Source organism: Hetaerina americana, unplaced genomic scaffold (genome assembly GCF_022747635.1).
Source record: "Hetaerina americana unplaced genomic scaffold, ioHetAmer1.1.p SCAF_3, whole genome shotgun sequence".
Taxonomy (NCBI): domain Eukaryota; kingdom Metazoa; phylum Arthropoda; class Insecta; order Odonata; family Calopterygidae; genus Hetaerina; species Hetaerina americana.
In genome coordinates, this window is record NW_027286874.1 from 79,690,650 (window position 1) to 79,708,192 (window position 17,543).

General features: G+C 34.9%; 1 protein-coding gene across 1 annotated transcript in view; it reads right to left on the bottom strand.

The window, feature by feature from the left end:
- LOC139690873 (uridine phosphorylase 1) overlaps window positions 1-17,543 on the bottom strand; it is a 36,304-nt gene continuing 18,761 nt past the window's right edge. The window contains exons 3-7 of the mRNA XM_071588493.1: window positions 10,927-11,088; window positions 9,803-9,988; window positions 9,237-9,375; window positions 4,419-4,612; window positions 1-2,607 (exon numbers count right to left, since the gene is read on the bottom strand). Of these exons, the coding sequence (XP_071444594.1) occupies window positions 2,416-2,607; window positions 4,419-4,612; window positions 9,237-9,375; window positions 9,803-9,988; window positions 10,927-11,088 (873 nt within the window). The 3' untranslated portion in view covers window positions 1-2,415. The remainder of the gene's footprint in view (window positions 2,608-4,418; window positions 4,613-9,236; window positions 9,376-9,802; window positions 9,989-10,926; window positions 11,089-17,543) is intronic.

Here is a 17,543-nt window from a genome sequence, read left to right on the forward strand (position 1 = left end):
TAATGAAAAATTTTGTAGGTAATCCAATTCTTAATATCAAGCAAGAAATTCAAGAGAGCATGCTAGAGATGGCCAGGATTGCTTTGTCCCACTTGTCCAAGTCAAAAGTGTTTCAAATAAGGCTGCTAAAAATTAAGTGTCCACCAACTGATAAATTGATGACATAAATAAGAATTCAGAAGCTTCAGTGTCAAAAACCCTTTTCAGAGACAGCTGAGAGAAAAAAAGCAGGACCAGTAAATGGGATAGATACCTAGTTTTGCATTTAAGCATACTTATTTTTACATTGATTGATCATGTATTTGAAGTTTAAAATGAATTTCACGGTGACTATACACAATGATTTATGCATTGTAAACAGGGTCATTTTGGAATTTTGAATGTATTACATCTTTACAAAGAACACATTATCAAATAATATACAGTAGGCAATACTAAATTCATCTCTTGCTTGATATATTGTCCAACTATCACTTACATATTTTTAAAATTATCGTGTAGTATAATTGGTGCTTACAATTAGTTTTAATTTAACATGAATTTTTTCCTTTTGATAGGTAAGTATTTGTATAGTATGCTAGAGTCATTCTGTTCAACAGTTATATTTTATTTTTAAGTAACAGATTATCACATCAAGAAATTTAAGATCTTCACTCTTTCATCAACAAATACCTTTCTATGAGATTTGTTTAGGCATAATTTATTGTTGCTACAAAAATTAAGGACATTATAAAATTTAACAGTCAGTGATATATTTTCATAGGTAAGAGATTATTAGCCAATTTCATTAAGTACTCGTTGATTAAAATTTGTAGATTTTCTTGGTTTTTGTTTTCATCATCTACATATCTCTTCAAGCACATTTCATAAAAATATCACAAAGTCATTCAAATACATAACACAGCATTCTATAACAGTATATGGCCTATTAACAAAAGTTTGCTTGCAGTTGCTAGGAACTGTAGCTCTAGTTCATTGCACAACCATCACAAATAGCATATTATGAATCATTACATTGGGTGAAACTAGACATATATTATTTTTACAGCTGATTTACTATGGATGACATTTGCTATTGACCATGCAAAAATGTGTAAAAATTTCATGAGTATCTTGAACTATAAAATAAATGTTAACCTTAATTAGGTTCAAAATTAGTATTATAAATTTCAGTAAACATAGAACTCTTAAATGCAAAGAATATTACTATAATAAGTAAATTATGGTAATAAAACAAGGCACGGTTTTTATTACTATTTTAAATGCACTTCAACTGACCCACTTAGCAAGAAACTTGATGGGAGAATTGGATAAAATAAATGGCAGTCAAATTTAGATTTCCATTAGGATATGTTGTTGAAGTGAAGTTTATTACTCACTACACATGTGAATTGCAATTCATATTTCACTTGAAGGCTCATATGTACCTTCAAAAATGTTTATGGCCTTTAATTTCATTTTCAAACTACTTGGTTTTCATTCCTTAAAGTTAATGTCTATTCAATTACCAAACTTCATATTGCAGTAATAGATACATTAATCTTCTTTAGAAGCTTGCATTAATACGCCCAACAAAATAATCGTCAACATTTTTATAGCCTATGTAAAAATAAATTCACTACAATTCTGAAACCACATCCTATGCTGATGATGCAATTTTCATTTGTAGCTTCACCATTTATTTAATTTGCTCACAACATACAGTCAACTTGAAACAGTTATAAATTTTAACAACACATAAGTAACGAGCAAAAGTCTCTTGTTTAGTGCTATAATCATTAACAAAATTTTTCTGTTTATATTATGAACTTGCTTTTGGTTTATAACCCTGATCAATGTCAACACAACACTCAGAAGCTTGTAGCTTGAATTTCATTATGAGATATTAAGAAAAGATTACATGAGCATTTCAACAGTTAACATTGAGCTCAATCATCTAGTCTATGTTGTAATTAAGTTGGATCGTGACAGAAAAATCCCTATTCTATCTGGTTTGACAACATTCCATTGTGTGTATTTTTTAATTATAACACCTAAAATACATAATGTAAAATATAGTGAAAACTTTCGTTGATCATAAATGGCTTTTCATTATACATAAATATTTGCACTCTTTGCATAAACCAATGTAAAAAATTATAGGTATGACCACAAATGTTCTAAGCATTATTTTATAAAAACAATGCCATATTTGTGTTATTTTCATGTACTTTTTGATGAGCCCTACTGGACATTCCTTTCCAAACTAGTGGATAATATGTCCCAATTTTGCTGGTAACCTCATTAAAAATTTTATTGTGTCTCCACAATAATTTGTTGTAAATAAACGATGATTTCAATATTTTAATATTGTATTATAAAAACAAGTTATTAAAAAACAAAAAAGGACTTTTAAACAATTAAAGTGAACCTGGTTTAGTCATAAGTCTCAGACTCTTGTTGCACCAACTTCATTCGGCGGGGACTCTTCACGTAGAAGCCTCCTCCATGCCCATGCGCTTGAAGTGAAAGTCGACCCTTATGGCTTAAGTAGTGTTTAATGTACCTGGTCACCAGTTTCTGTGGGCGCTCCTGCCACTCATTAAGGATCTCTTTTGAAGCAAGCACCTGTGAACAAATTAAGAGTGAGTTGAAAATATGTAAATACATTTTCTTGGTTACTTAGACAAATAGAAATTCTGAATTCATTCAAAAATTCTGGGAATTACCATCGCATAGGTGAGTTGATGGATAAGTGTTTCGCCCCCAGTCCTGGAGGCGTCTTCAGTCTTGTACCTGAAGACGTCTCCAGGTCTGGGGGCGAAACAGTTGTCGATCAACTCACCTATGCGGTGGTAATTCCCGGTAGCAGCATGAACTCATCAGATAGATGTCACGGAAGCCTAAGGACTAATTAAAAATGTTACCATAAACTTATAAACAAAGTCTAAACTCAATTGCACCTGTTCTTTACTAAGACATCTGCATGAAACTACAAGCAAAACAGTACTAATTAATTTATAATATGGGGAAATGCATTCAAATATAACCTGTAGTGTAATATTTTGGGGCTCTGCAGCCATTTCTCCTACTATCTTTAAAATACAAAGGAAAGCCATCAGAATAATCACTGGGAAGCCTTATAATTCTCTAATGAGGCCTTATATTCCAGGAAATTGATTTAAGAATACTACCACTCCCATACGTATATATTATGCTTTTAATTCTATACATAGAAAATAACATCAGCAACTATTACCTTAACTCTGCTAGTCATCATCATTACACCAGAGGCTGACACAACAACCATTATGGGAATATTTGAACTAAAGGATTAAAATTAGGGCCCAAGGAAATGGACATCGAATTACATAGCAACTTACTCAAGAGTATAAAGGATACTAGGCAACTACTGCATTCAAACATAAATTTAAAAAATAGCTACAATGTAACATGTTCTATTCTGTTGATTAATATCTCAATAATAAACCATAAACACAGTAATGAACCCGAAGGTTGGTTTGGTTGGGGATGGTAGAGTTCACCCAGTACTAAGCCTGATGGAGTGAGAAATTCATACATCAGGGTAGGGGGGCCAGGTCCTTTCCCTGCGCCGGTTATGGTTTCCCAGGAAGACCTGGAACCCGAAAAATCACATAGCTTGGGTGGAGCTGCAGGTATCCAGAGAGGCATGCCCAGGAATCTAACCCAGGCCCTCTGGCCAGTAGTCCAATGCTCTATCCCTGGATGTCTCCATCTCAACAATATTCCTGATTATTGAGTCCCTCCTTTTAGTTTATGGCAATGCTCTTAGTCTAGTTTATATTAATACTCTATGATTTAATGGATATTAGCGCCGCATTTAATGTAATTGTTAGTACCATACATCTATGTTGTTTGCCAATTGAGTCTGTAGGTATTGTACTTTATTTGGATGAGCCTTATATCATGTAATACACCATCCACCTCGGATTTTACAATGTGATCTTCGGGCAAATAAAATATATTCTGCAAAAATCAAAAAATTAAATATATGTAACCCGCGTTAATTAAAAATTCACCATACTTTTTGGACAGACCTCGTACTCATCCAGTGTTAGCTGTTATATATTGGAGGAAAAAACAGTACAACTTTATTAACTTTGAGATACCTTCTTCATAGGTGTAAACTAAATCTAAATGAGATGAAGGCTGTAAAGGGAAACATTTTGATAGTATGCTTGGCATCATGGAGGCATAATAGATACCATCCACCTCGTATTTTACAATGTGATCTTTGGGCAAATAAATAAATCCCTTTGGCACATAGACCACCAGAAGAGTCAGTAGGCCAAAATATCGGGATTAGCTAGATAAAATAAATGAGAAATAAGGCAAATATTGGAAATAAGCATACCAAAGGAAATTATATAACTTGAATAAAAGGTAAGAAATTTTACCTGATCACTTTTCAGACGGTCTACTATTGTGTTGCAGACAACTGCTGCCTTGATTCCCGCTTGATGTGTCAATGCAGCAAAAGAAAGTGATTCCATTTCAATGTTTGAAATCCCTCCATCATGTAGCTTGTTCATATATTCAATTTTGTCAGCCTCTGAGAAGCTGCAGAAGGCACCATCAATCCTGGCTTGTCCTGTAATATCAATAATTGATAGTAATCACATATATTGAAGGAAAAATCTATCACAAATATTTAGCTCCAATATTAGTGCTATTCATAATGAAACTTGCTATAATCACAGTCCATTTTGTTTTCAATGATGAAAGTAGGTATGCCTTATAAAAAAGGAAAGACATATACATTTATGTTTCAACTGTCCATTTAAAACAAATATGATGCATTTTCTTTAATTGGTAATACTATGTTTGTTTGTATGTTCGCTCACAGTTGGAATAATCGAGCTACTGTTCATTTCATTTAAATGGAATATTTAGGATTTTAATATTTTTTGTACTCCCAGCCAAAAATAGGTGATTCAATCCATGTGAAATGTTCAATGCATTTAAAAATGTGGCAAAGTCATATGTTAAATGAATAAAAGATAATATAAGTAGGAGGGGACCTGCTGCTTTTCCTCCTTTAAGGGGTTATTTGTTAGATACCTATCGTTATAAAGTGATAGCATGATTCACATTTATTCACACTCTGGAAGGTCTATGGTTTGGTAAATTGAAACAATTTTAAATGTCTTGGTTCCCTGGTGACAAATGACAACAATGTGTCTTAGAAAATTAAAGCCAGGCTTGGGGCAAGAAATTGAAGTTGCTTTGAGCTTCAGTTCACCTCATCAAGGATAAAAGTGAAAACTTATCAAACCCATGACCCCAGTATGGGTCAGGGACATGGACAATGGTGAAGACAGATAAGGAGTAACTTAGACAATGGGAGAGGAAGATTTTGAAAATAATCCATGGGGCAGTCAAAAGAATGGAATAAGGAGGATCTGGACCGATCAAGAGCTATGGCAAACCAACCTAATGGTAAAAAGGATCAGCAAATCAAATTGAAAAGTGCTCACAATAGATGTTGGGGTCACCTAGAGCATCCACCTATATGTCAAATGGAAACTCCTCTAAAATACGAGGAATTCCTCCCACACAAAAAAGTCTGGTGGTAAACTTGAGAGAGGACAACCTAAAATGGAATGATCTGGAGAATGTCGTAAAAAATGGAGGAGCAGGGGAAGACTGGAGCAGAATAGGGGAGAGTAGTGGCAGATAGTAGAATTGGCCAGGGTCTTAAATTAGCATCAGCATCCATGTAGTATGAGGAATGATAGTTATTCTCAAAATGATCTGAACACAGCTGTCGAGCTCAATATTGCCAATAAATGCACAACAATGTTACTCCACTGCCAAAGCCATCTCATCTTCCACCAAAGCATCAACTTCCTAGCTTTCTTTCCTCTTTCACTTCTCCTCCTTCCCACCCACCAAAAGCCCCATAATCATGACCTGCCAGTTGCCTTTCTTTGGCTAGAAGTATATTTATTTGAAAATCAATAGGAACTCAGATGGTTATTAGTTCCTTTCTTTCAGTAGGATTTTTTGAATGCATCTTATACTATGCTCTGACAGCTACTCTTCTTTTCATGATAAACCCTTCAACCTAACCTGAGGGATGTAAATTTTATTAGAAAGATACACCACCAAGAACTCTGCCATCACGTTATCAGCCATATGTTACTTTCAAATATTATCAATGAAAGGGCCAATAGAGATGTATTGGAACTCTAATTCACTGCACCAACAAGAGGAAAATAGTATTTAAATTAATCTGGTCATAAATCTGAGAAATTAGATATGAATATAGTTAATTTTTTGCTATGATGGTAGACTTAAGGAGTTGTCATATATTATTGTTGCTGCCTCACCATCCTGCCTCAGTAGTACCTGCTTCAGAAGCTGTTGTGGCAAATCATGATTTTTTATGCATAGATATTTAGAGCGTATCTGTAGTCTACATACAAGTAGTGGGAAGTTCTACTTTTAACTAAAATACATGTATACTATGTTGATAGCATTATCTGTCACCATTACAATTTTTTAGACTGACTGACTTCAACATTCAATATGGCTGAGACGTAATAGTGGAAGGAAATGAGTGGCTCCTAACTAAGACAATATGAAAGCCTATGCAGAATAATTTTCATTCATAAAGGTATTGATTGGTGAGAAGTAGAAGAGTTGGGTACTTTGAATGCTAGCAGAAATATCCAGCTTCACTTAGGAAATACTTGAAATGAAATAAAAATTATCACATACCTAAATGTCATGTAGAAGTAGGTTTTTAATTGATCTGAAGAAAAATCCTTCGCAAATTATGAAACACTATGAAGCTACTCCTTAGCTGCACACAAGTCCCTTGATCAGCTACTTATACAATCTATCCTACTCCTACCATCAAAGCCATGCTCTCCAAGTATCATATCTTTTCTTGATTCTCTTTGTCTCTCACTCCTAAAATCAAATATTCTTTTATCTATGTATATCATTTGGGCTACTGTTCATCCTTTTTTATGTGTTTTCGTTAGATTTTGCTGGATTTATTAAGTTTTTTGCTGCTAAAATATCAGTTTGGACAAATTTTTATAAAACTAAAGAGAAATCTGGATTTTTGCATTCTGTGACTCATTACTTAAGCAAGCTTTGGAAGACTGTTAAATTTAGTAATACAACACCTCTTTCAGGTATAGAGAGAATGTTAGCCGGTACAAATTTTTGCAGGAACCAGTTAGGTGAGCAAGATCCTGATGACATCATGTTCACTACATAAAAGCAGTTGCCAAATCATGCTTACATCAAAATTCATGAATACTATGTCCAACCAAGAGGAAAACACCAAAGAATTTAGTAGATCTGGAGTTCAGCAAGAAGAGATGATGGGCCACTTTTGACAGACTATTTGCACACATAAGGAAGGTAAACTTAGATCGTTGCTTTGCTTTTGAGTCAACACAGGAGACAAATTACCTCCGGTAGGGAGGGAAGAAGACCTGCACCGTTGTAATCCTATCAATTAAAAATAACTTCAATTCATCAAGATAGGACTGTGTCTGGCAGACTGTAGAGGAAAGAATACTACTGTCATATTCGTTAGTGAGTTACTTCAAAAATAGAGTACAGGACTGAAGAGGGCCCCATACATATGAGTACAGTGTGATTGTGCCCTGAGACTGGGGGTGAACCAAAATCCTGGAATAATGCATGGCAATTTTCTCAGGGTTCAGCTGGTTGGATATGTAGAGAATTTGGTTTTACATATTGTGTGTACTGTGGTACATATTCATAGCAAAGTACAGCTGCTCAATGAGCAGTCATCCTTTAAGGCTCACACTAATTGTGTCAGCAATAAAATAGCAAGGGTGTATACTAATCTATCGCAATTGATGCTAAACATTGGCAGTCCAATTCCAAAAAACTACTACTTCTGGTTAATTTAGTCAACTCAGTGTTACTTTTTGGAGGTGCAAGCTCAGTGGAAGCACTTCAGGTTCAGTCATAACACAGAAAAATAGCATTAATATATAGATTGATCACTCTGCACCATTTCTGAGTAAGTCATCGATGTAATTTTATTAATATTACAAACAGATATCATGGCAATAGAAAGGCATTGGCAATTCAGGCAATGCATCATAGATCCTAGAATATGGGCGCAAATCTGTCAAGAACTGAGAAGATTAGCTTTGTGAAATGCCAAGCATAATGGGAAGCTCATCAAAAGACAAATGACTACATTAATTAATATCTAAAGTGAGTAGGACATAAACAGAGTGAAGTTAATTATTGCTTGATGCAATTGCTATCAAAACAATGATTCTTTTGGAAGTATCTACTAAAGTATAAGAATGTAGAAACACTATATTGCTCAGAATGCAGTGTGTAAACAAGGATGTTGAATGTGTTCTTCCAGGACTGCCATCCATTTTTGTAAGCTCTGGGAAATTCTCTAGACATTATTTCTGTAGACTCCCACCCTGGAAAACATTTCCAACCACATGCTGCCATTGAAGGATAAGCAGAGCACAGTGGATAATCATGCAATTCACATCCTGTCCAGGAAAAGTGATGCCAATCCCTAGTCTGAGATAGTATGAGAGATGTAGGACTCCCAAAATCATTGGGAGGAGCACCTGAAGTCTGTAAAGGTCTTCTGTTTATTCAATTTGAAAGATATGCCATGCTCTGATTTCTACACATGCTAGAGAAGTTATTTAATGAAAAAAATGTGAGTATACTAACTGAAAACAGTAAAAGTTTTTTATAATATATTTTTGTCCTCTTTTGTCAATTTAATATTGTCTCTTTTTCCTTTTTTTTAACCAACTAAAATTCAAAATTTCTTCTTTTTCTGAGTTCAGTAGATGGTAACGCAAATGGCATTCTTCAATAATATCTCAATTCTTCATCATCAGTTCCATTTTTACTAAATTCAATAATGAAAACAATGAAGATAATGAGAAAATAAATGAGGAAAATATGACAATAACCAATTTTATGCCTTTAAGAATCGATTCAAGGAATTTCCCCAGCAAGTTGATCTCCCTTTTACATTAAGAATGGTGAGTATACACCCTGGATATAAAAAAAATGAATTTATTTCTACACCAATGCACTTAAATATTGTGAAAATTAATGAATGGAGGATTGGAAATGATCTTCAGAAAATAATAATCAGTTACCAAAATGAACAAAATTGCATTGGATACCTAAGCAGTTTATATATATAGATAATAGTGTAAATCCGAGCATACCTTCATAAAAGTCATCTGTACAGAGAGTTTTGCCTACAACTGTGTCGTAAGGGTCATCAGAACTTGCGAGAGCCAGGAGTTCTCTTGCTAGCTTCTTATCCAATTTAGCTGGCTTTTGAACCAACTTTCCCAGATGCGGCTAAATTGGTAAAAGGGAATAATGCATGTAACATTTAATTAGTGGATAAGTGCAGATAATATGTGTTATGGTTAAATATGTGAATAAAATTAAATGACTTGTAAAGCAGTCATTCTCAGATTTATATAGTATTAAAGCCAATGGTATACTTCCACCTTAAGCTATCTCACTGAAGCATACACAATATCTGAGAACCACTGGTGCACAAGTCATTTATGATTCAAGTATCATTGAGAAAATGTATGTGCAAAGAGGATCATTGTGCCTTATGCATTATTATAAGCCACACACTTTGATCAGAAAATCATTAATAACCAAGCATATATACAACTGACTCTAAAAGCAATGTGCATGTCAAATGATTTACTATGTAAGCATCACATCTGTAAATAAATGGATTCATATACATTGATGTCTGATCACTTGCCTGTTCCAGATATGGCCTCATTAGTCCATCGTAGGCTTCCTCTGTTATCACAACAGTACCTGGCTCGATTCCAATGCCTCCACAAGTTCCAAGACGAAAAAAGATGGGATCTTTGACTTTGGCATGATACATGAGCTTGATGACTTCATGGAGTAGAATGCCAATGGATGGAATTCCCATTCCATGCTGTCAAAGGTAAAAAAATGTCATTAATTATGAATACTATGACCAATGTCCAACAGTGAATGCTTCAACGCTTCAATGCTTCAATGAATCAACATAATTTGATAGTTGTTACCTATTCAGTTACAGTTGGTAAGGGCTTAATTTATTGCAGTAGGATACCAAGGTGAACAGTACATATGCTCCACTAGCTAAAATTTATTAAGTTTTCACATGCATAATGACCCCTCTGGTATGAAGTAATTTAGCTGTGAGTGTTTCTCATGGTAAATATTTCTGCAGTTGACTGGGAGAAACAGTTTCATCTCAATATAATGTTGAAAACACATTTGTATTTGGTGAGGACCATTGTGATATAGGGCTGTTATCCTGTTTTGATCCAAAATTTGACCCTGAGCATTCTATTACCATTCTGGCGCAAAATATATCCCATTCAGTATTTTAGGCATGTGAGTCTTTTCATCCCTACCCCTGACATTAAAACCCTGGTCTAAAAATTAAATTACTCTGCCATTTTATAAATTAGACCCCCAGAATTAACATATATATGAAATGCAGCAAAGATAGGAATATTTGATTGTATTCATGTATGTAGAAGTTTACAAGAGTTTACTTAATGTTTTTCCAAACCCTTTATTCTTTCAATTTGAAACTAAGTTGGGTAATTACAGAGATTTAACAGATGGCTCTATCTAAGCATAGATTTATTAATATATGTTCTTCACTATCACTCTCATCTTACTGATGACATTGCCATCCTATCAGTTAGACTTAATGCAACTAAAATTTCTGTATGAATAATTGAATGGAAAACCTGACTATTCAATTTGTATTGAGGAAAGAGAGCACCAAATGTCGTATTTATAGATTTATTGCTAAAGGCTGGTTCCTTTTGCTGCTGTATATTACGTACATTATGTCCTGCAAATAAAGATACTCACACTTATTGATAGTACTGGTCCTACTTTGTACATTGAGTATCTGTAAGAGTATTGACTGATGTCCACTAGTGTTGTCCCTGCTGGTAATTTATGGCCTAGTTCTTCCATGATGTAAAATGCAAACTGCTCCATTCTTTTGGGTATACCTCCCATGCAAACAAACTGAAATAGAATTAACATTATGTAATGCAGTTAGTTATAGGACAATCAATAATCTATACACCTTATAATGTCTGATATCTCTAAGAAGGTTCAAGTGTGGTGAATGGATAATGGATAGGCTTACCAATATGCTAGTTGTTAGAATAGATACTTTTCTGCAAAAATATTTTAACCATCATATTCTGAAATTGTATATACTCATAAAATATATGTAAAAATTTGGCTGGTTCGGTATAGCTCCTGCATTTGATAAAAATGGATTATGGTGAGAACTAATAATTAGCATTGACCTGTGTTGCTATAGTAGCTAAAGAAATCAACAAATGTACCAGACTTTTTATTTTACATTCCAAAATTTAGTAGGATTTGACATGTTATCTTTTATGATGAAGGACTTTCCATAGACATAAACCTATTCATATTAAATTTAATTTCCTAGATTCAAAGAAAAACTGGATTGACATTTTAGGCAATTGACATTTCAGTTATGGATACTCATAAACAAGCCAATAAACCTATATGGCATTCATGGACTTACAGAAGGCCATTGACAAATTTCAAATGGAAGTAGATGTTCCAATACTGGATGCACTTGGAATGAACTGATTAAATCCTGACTAAACTGTGTGATGTGAATCTTACAACCTTTGACCTCTTACAAGCTTTGAGGATGCAGTTATTGCTGAATATAGCATGAGAGTGAAATATAAGGAGATGTCATAGGCATGAGCTTTATGAGCATTGTGGTTAGATTTTTATTCTGATATTGAAACTTAAAACTGTGAGCATTGAAGAGTGAATTTACCCAGTCAGCCATGGCAAATCTTACTGGATTCAAATTTCTTTACCTTTTACTAAAAAAGAAAACTTAGCATAAATAATTGATGCTGATGTGATCTTCGGTGGCAACCACGTTTGATAGGTGAAGGTAGGGCTCATTTAGTACTAAGCCCTATGGCAAATGGAATCCACACTTATGGTTAGAGGGGCAGGATTATTCCTCTGTGCCGCCTATGATTCCCTAGGAAGATCTGGTACCCAAAAAACCACGCAGCTTAGGTGAAGCTGAGGGAGCCGAGATACATCATTCGGAATCGAAACCAGGTACTCTGGTACCCACAAACCCAGAGCTCTACCTTATAAACTACCGCGCCCTCTCTTCGGTAATATATTTGGGAAAATTACATCTATATTTAAGCCATGCTCTCCCTTCTTAAATTCCCAATTCCAATTTTATCCGGATTTTCCCGGCGAAGCCTCTTTTGACACCTTTTGCCTGAATTTTCACCCCGAGTGTTTGTACCTTTTAGGTACATTCTCTGACTCAGTCTATTTCGCTGGCTCCTCATTTCATGGATGTCATTCACTGATATGGTTTGGCTGTTTGCCAGCGTTTCCGCGTGAGATGGGCATACACTAAATACATTTCAGCGGGGCATCATTCTCATTGGAAATACCCGAATCGTATGAGCCCGACGTTTCCCGAAAATTGGCATTTTTTCGATTGTTTAATAAACTGATCAATCCCGACTTTTCCCAGATTTTCCTGACTATGCAGCTGCCCTAATGTATGAGATGCCTCCTGTAGGACAAGGAAATGCAAAATCGTCGGTAAATATGCAGGTATATATATGTATATATATATATATATATATATATATATATATATATATATATATATATGAATATATATATATATATGAATATATATATATATATATATATACATATATATATATATATATATATATATATATATATATATATATATATATATATATATATATATATATATATATATATATAAATATATATATATATGAATATATATATATGAATATATATATATGAATATATATATATATGAATATATATATATATGAATATATATATATATGAATATATATATATATGAATATATATATATGAATATATATATATATGAATATATATATATATGATTATATATATGTATATGAATATATATATATATGATTATATATATATATATATATGAATATATATATATATGAATATATATATATATGAATATATATATATATTCAAACACGAAATCCCGCCAAACGGCGAATAAATACTCATATATACAGAAACGGAACGGAAAAGTGATAGGTACACACATAAAGGACGAACACAATGGAGGTGGGGAAGGCGGAATCGAACGGATCACAAGAGTAAAAATATTCCCTTGACCGAGACTCGAACCTCAGATCTTTCCATTTGCCGGGCGGATGCTCTTAACCACTTGAGCTATCGTGGAAACGTAATTTGCCATGAGATCCGTGGGTTTAATATGCCGCTAAGCGCCCAGATTCTTTAGCCAAGAGATGATGTCAGGGGGCTGTTTCACCCACCAAAGGAGAAATACACCACACACAAGAGGAAAAGACAGTGGGTTAGAATTCATACAACATCATACAGGAAAGGAACAGTGCGTTTCGTGGCACGCATAGCCATATATATATATATATATATATATATATATATATATATATATATATATATATATATATATATATATATATATATATATATATATATATATATATATATATATATATATATATATTAAGGTAATCTACTGGTTAAGGTAGGTTTTTGGATGGACACAACTACCAAACAAATATTTTATTACTCCTAACAAAACACAAAATCCATCATCCTACTCTATATCAGGTCCCTCTTCAGCTCTGAGTACTTTCTTCCTCCCTTCATCCCATCCAACATCCCTATCCTGTTCCTTCCCTTTCCTCCATTATATATATATATATATAATTTATTTATTATATATTATTAATCGAGAGGAATATAGAACACAACCAGGAGGTATTTGCCTGTTTCGTAGATTTCGAAAAAGCGTTTGATAGAGTGAATTGGGAAAAACTAATGAGTATTCAGCAGAAAATAGGAATAGATTGGAGGGGAAGGAGGCTAATCCGCAACCTGTACATGTCTCAGACTGCTCAGGTGCGAGTGGGGAACGGGGAGTCTGGTTGGGCAGTGTTAGGAAGAGGTGTAAGGCAGGGTTGCCCATTATCACCGTTGCTGTTCAACCTGTATGCAGAGGAAATGATCAAAGAGGCATGGGAAGAACTCGAGGTAGGAATGAAAGTGGGCGGGGAATTCGTAAAATCAGTTAGGTTTGCTGATGACCAAGCTTTAGTTTGTCAGTCAGCCAAGGGGCTGCAAGCATTGCTTGGTGAATTGGAAATTCAGTGCGACAGGTATGGGATGAGAATCAATATTCATAAAACAAAGGTTATGCGATTTTCTAGAAAGAAAAAAACTATGCTAAACATTAAAATAGGAGGGCATAAAGTAGATCAGGTAGAACAGTTTACGTATCTCGGAAGTGTTTTGGACCAACAAGGTCAAAGTAGTAGGGACGTAAGGAGAAGAATTGCGCTAGGCAAAGAGGCTTTCACAAGGAGGGAGTTGATGACAGGGACTTTGAGTAAGGATGTTAAGAAAAGACTCTTAAAAACTTTGATATGGAGCTATGTGCGGTGCGGAAACATGGTCATTGAAGCAGGAGGCTAGACGTTAATTGGAGGCTTTTGAAATGTGGGTGTGGAGAAGAATGGAGAAGGTGAAATGGACAGAGAAGAAAACAAATGAGGAAGTACTTGGTATGGTGGGCGAAGAGAGGGGTTTGTTGGGAGCAATCCTATGGAGGCAGTAAAAGTGGATGAAGGGGGTGTTGACCGGCAGTGGCATGTTGAAGACTGTGATAGAGGGTAGAATGTTGGGCAAAAGAGGAAAGGGAAGGAACAGGATAGGGATGTTGGATGGGATGAAGGGAGGAAGAAAGTACTCAGAGCTGAAGAGGGACCTGATATAGAGTAGGATGATGGATTTTGTGTTTTGTTAGGAGTAATAAAATATTTGTTTGGTAGTTGTGTCCATCCAAAAACCTACCTTAACCAGTAGATTACCTTAATATATATATATATATATATATATATATATATATATATATATATATATATATATATATATATATATATATATATATATATATATATATATATATATATATATATATATATATGGCTATGCGTGCCACGAAACGCACTGTTCCTTTCCTGTATGATGTTGTATGAATTCTAACCCACTGTCTTTTCCTCTTGTGTGTGGTGTATTTCTCCTTTGGTGGGTGAAACAGCCCCCTGACATCATCTCTTGGCTAAAGAATCTGGGCGCTTAGCGGCATATTAAACCCACGGATCTCATGGCAAATTACGTTTCCACGATAGCTCAAGTGGTTAAGAGCATCCGCCCGGCAAATGGAAAGATCCAAGGTTCGAGTCCCGGTCAAGGGAATATTTTTACTCTTGTGATCCGTTCGATTCCGCCCTCCCCACCTCCATTGTGTTCGTCCTTTATGTGTGTACCTATCCCTTTTCCTTGTATCTGTTTCTGTATATATGAGTATTTATTCGCCGTTTGGCGGGATTTCGTGTTATATATATAGGCAAGACACTCTGGGCACCTGCAGCTCCACCCAAGCTATGTGATTTTGATGTTTCGGGTACCAGGTCTTCCTGGGAAGCCATAACCGGCACAGGGAAAGGAACTGGCCCCCCTACCCCGATGTGTGATTTTTCACACGCCGTATTTGGCTTAGTACTGGGTGATCTCTACCATCACCTACTGAATCGACCTTCGGGTTGATTACTGTTTTTATGGTTTATATATATATATATATATATATATATATATATATATATATATATATATATATATATTTAACATGGAAGCTATCATTTTCGTAAAATCATTATCCTTATTGTGGCTGGACTAATGTAGCTACCTAATATAAATTATCATCACTCCTTTCTTAAATTTCTCCTAGCGATGAATATTGGCCCACTTCGTGAGAGGTCTTGCTGAGGGGTTAACGCGATCGATTATATTCCTCAGTTTCTGAAATTTTGCGAATAAATGTATAATAAAATATAAATTTTGGTTAAAACATCAATCAAAATAAAAAACACTTCCACGAGTATCACATGTACGCACGTACGTATGAAAAAGTGAAACCGCAAGGCCGACTGGTTTTCTAAATGAACTTGTGTTCTCAGGAAATACCACGGACATTTTCACCGCTTTGAGAACACCACAAGAATTTCGCTAACCACAGACTGCATCCTGGAAAAATTCCCGCCCTTTCCTCCGTAGTTTTATGCAAAGCCATAGAATTATTTTCGAAAGGAATGGCAAAATCGACATGCATATCATGCAAGAATGATCCATACGCACAAATGTTACGTTGAAATCGAATGAAAAAATTATACTTCATTGCACTTATAAGACGAATTGAATCATTTTCATGTTAGCAGAGCAACATATCCACGTCGAATTAACAGAATAGTTGCCAAAAAATACGCAATAATCCGCATAATAGCATTAAATTTCGTTTCATTTTGCTGTATTCTTCTATAATAAATTCAAATTACCTCCCAAATAGCTCCTTTCATGACTATGCCACAACAATGTTTCAAAATGTGCTTAGGATCATTAGATAAGTGCTAAGAATCCCCAAATTGTATTAGTTGCCAAATTTTGATGATATTCAGCCATTTAGTGCATTTTGTAATAGTTGTAAACTCCGAATCTCCCTGAGATCTTTATGAACATCGCCGTTGGGCTCATTAAGGTCGCAATTCTCGGTTTCGGTTCCATCGGGCACTTTTACTTTTGCCAGTTGCATCCGTTTATTTATGGTAACGCAGTTCGTGCGCTGATAAATAATGATTTCTTTAAGCCTGTGGACAAAATGGTCGCGTCACATGTGACCGAAAGGAAAATTAAATATGCATCGCCATTTGAGCCAATGAGAGTTCGGGAAGGTGTTGGATATTTTTTTGCTTAGCGAAATCATGGTAATCAAGAAATTACCATAGACGTGCGGGCTGCCATGGTTTGACGTTGTTTGTCACCCACGAATGGGTATCTCGAATTTTAGACGAAAGAGATCCTGATCAACTCTTTTAAATATTCACTGATGAAAGTCCTATCTGAAAATTTAATAAGGTTCACCAATGGTTTCATTTTCCGTCTCTGCCCAAATAATTACTGTGATTGGAATGATAATAGCAGAGAAGGAAGAGATTTTATAGATGATATTTAATAGGTATCCATCATCGTATAATTATTCGTTCAATGTAATTTTTTAAATCTAGTGGGCTTGTTCATGCCACTTAGGAGCCACCTTTATTTAGCAATATTACTTTTTCGCCCTTACATCGGACTATTAACAATGATAACAATTACACATAATTACAACCTCCCAAGCCCTAAGTGGAGGAAAGTCCACCCAGGTGGGAATCGAACCTACGACCCTTGAGTTGGCAAGGATGTTTCCCCGCCGCCATATACTTGAGGCCGGAAAATAACTTAACGAGGCCGGCAAACAACTAAAGAAGATTTCA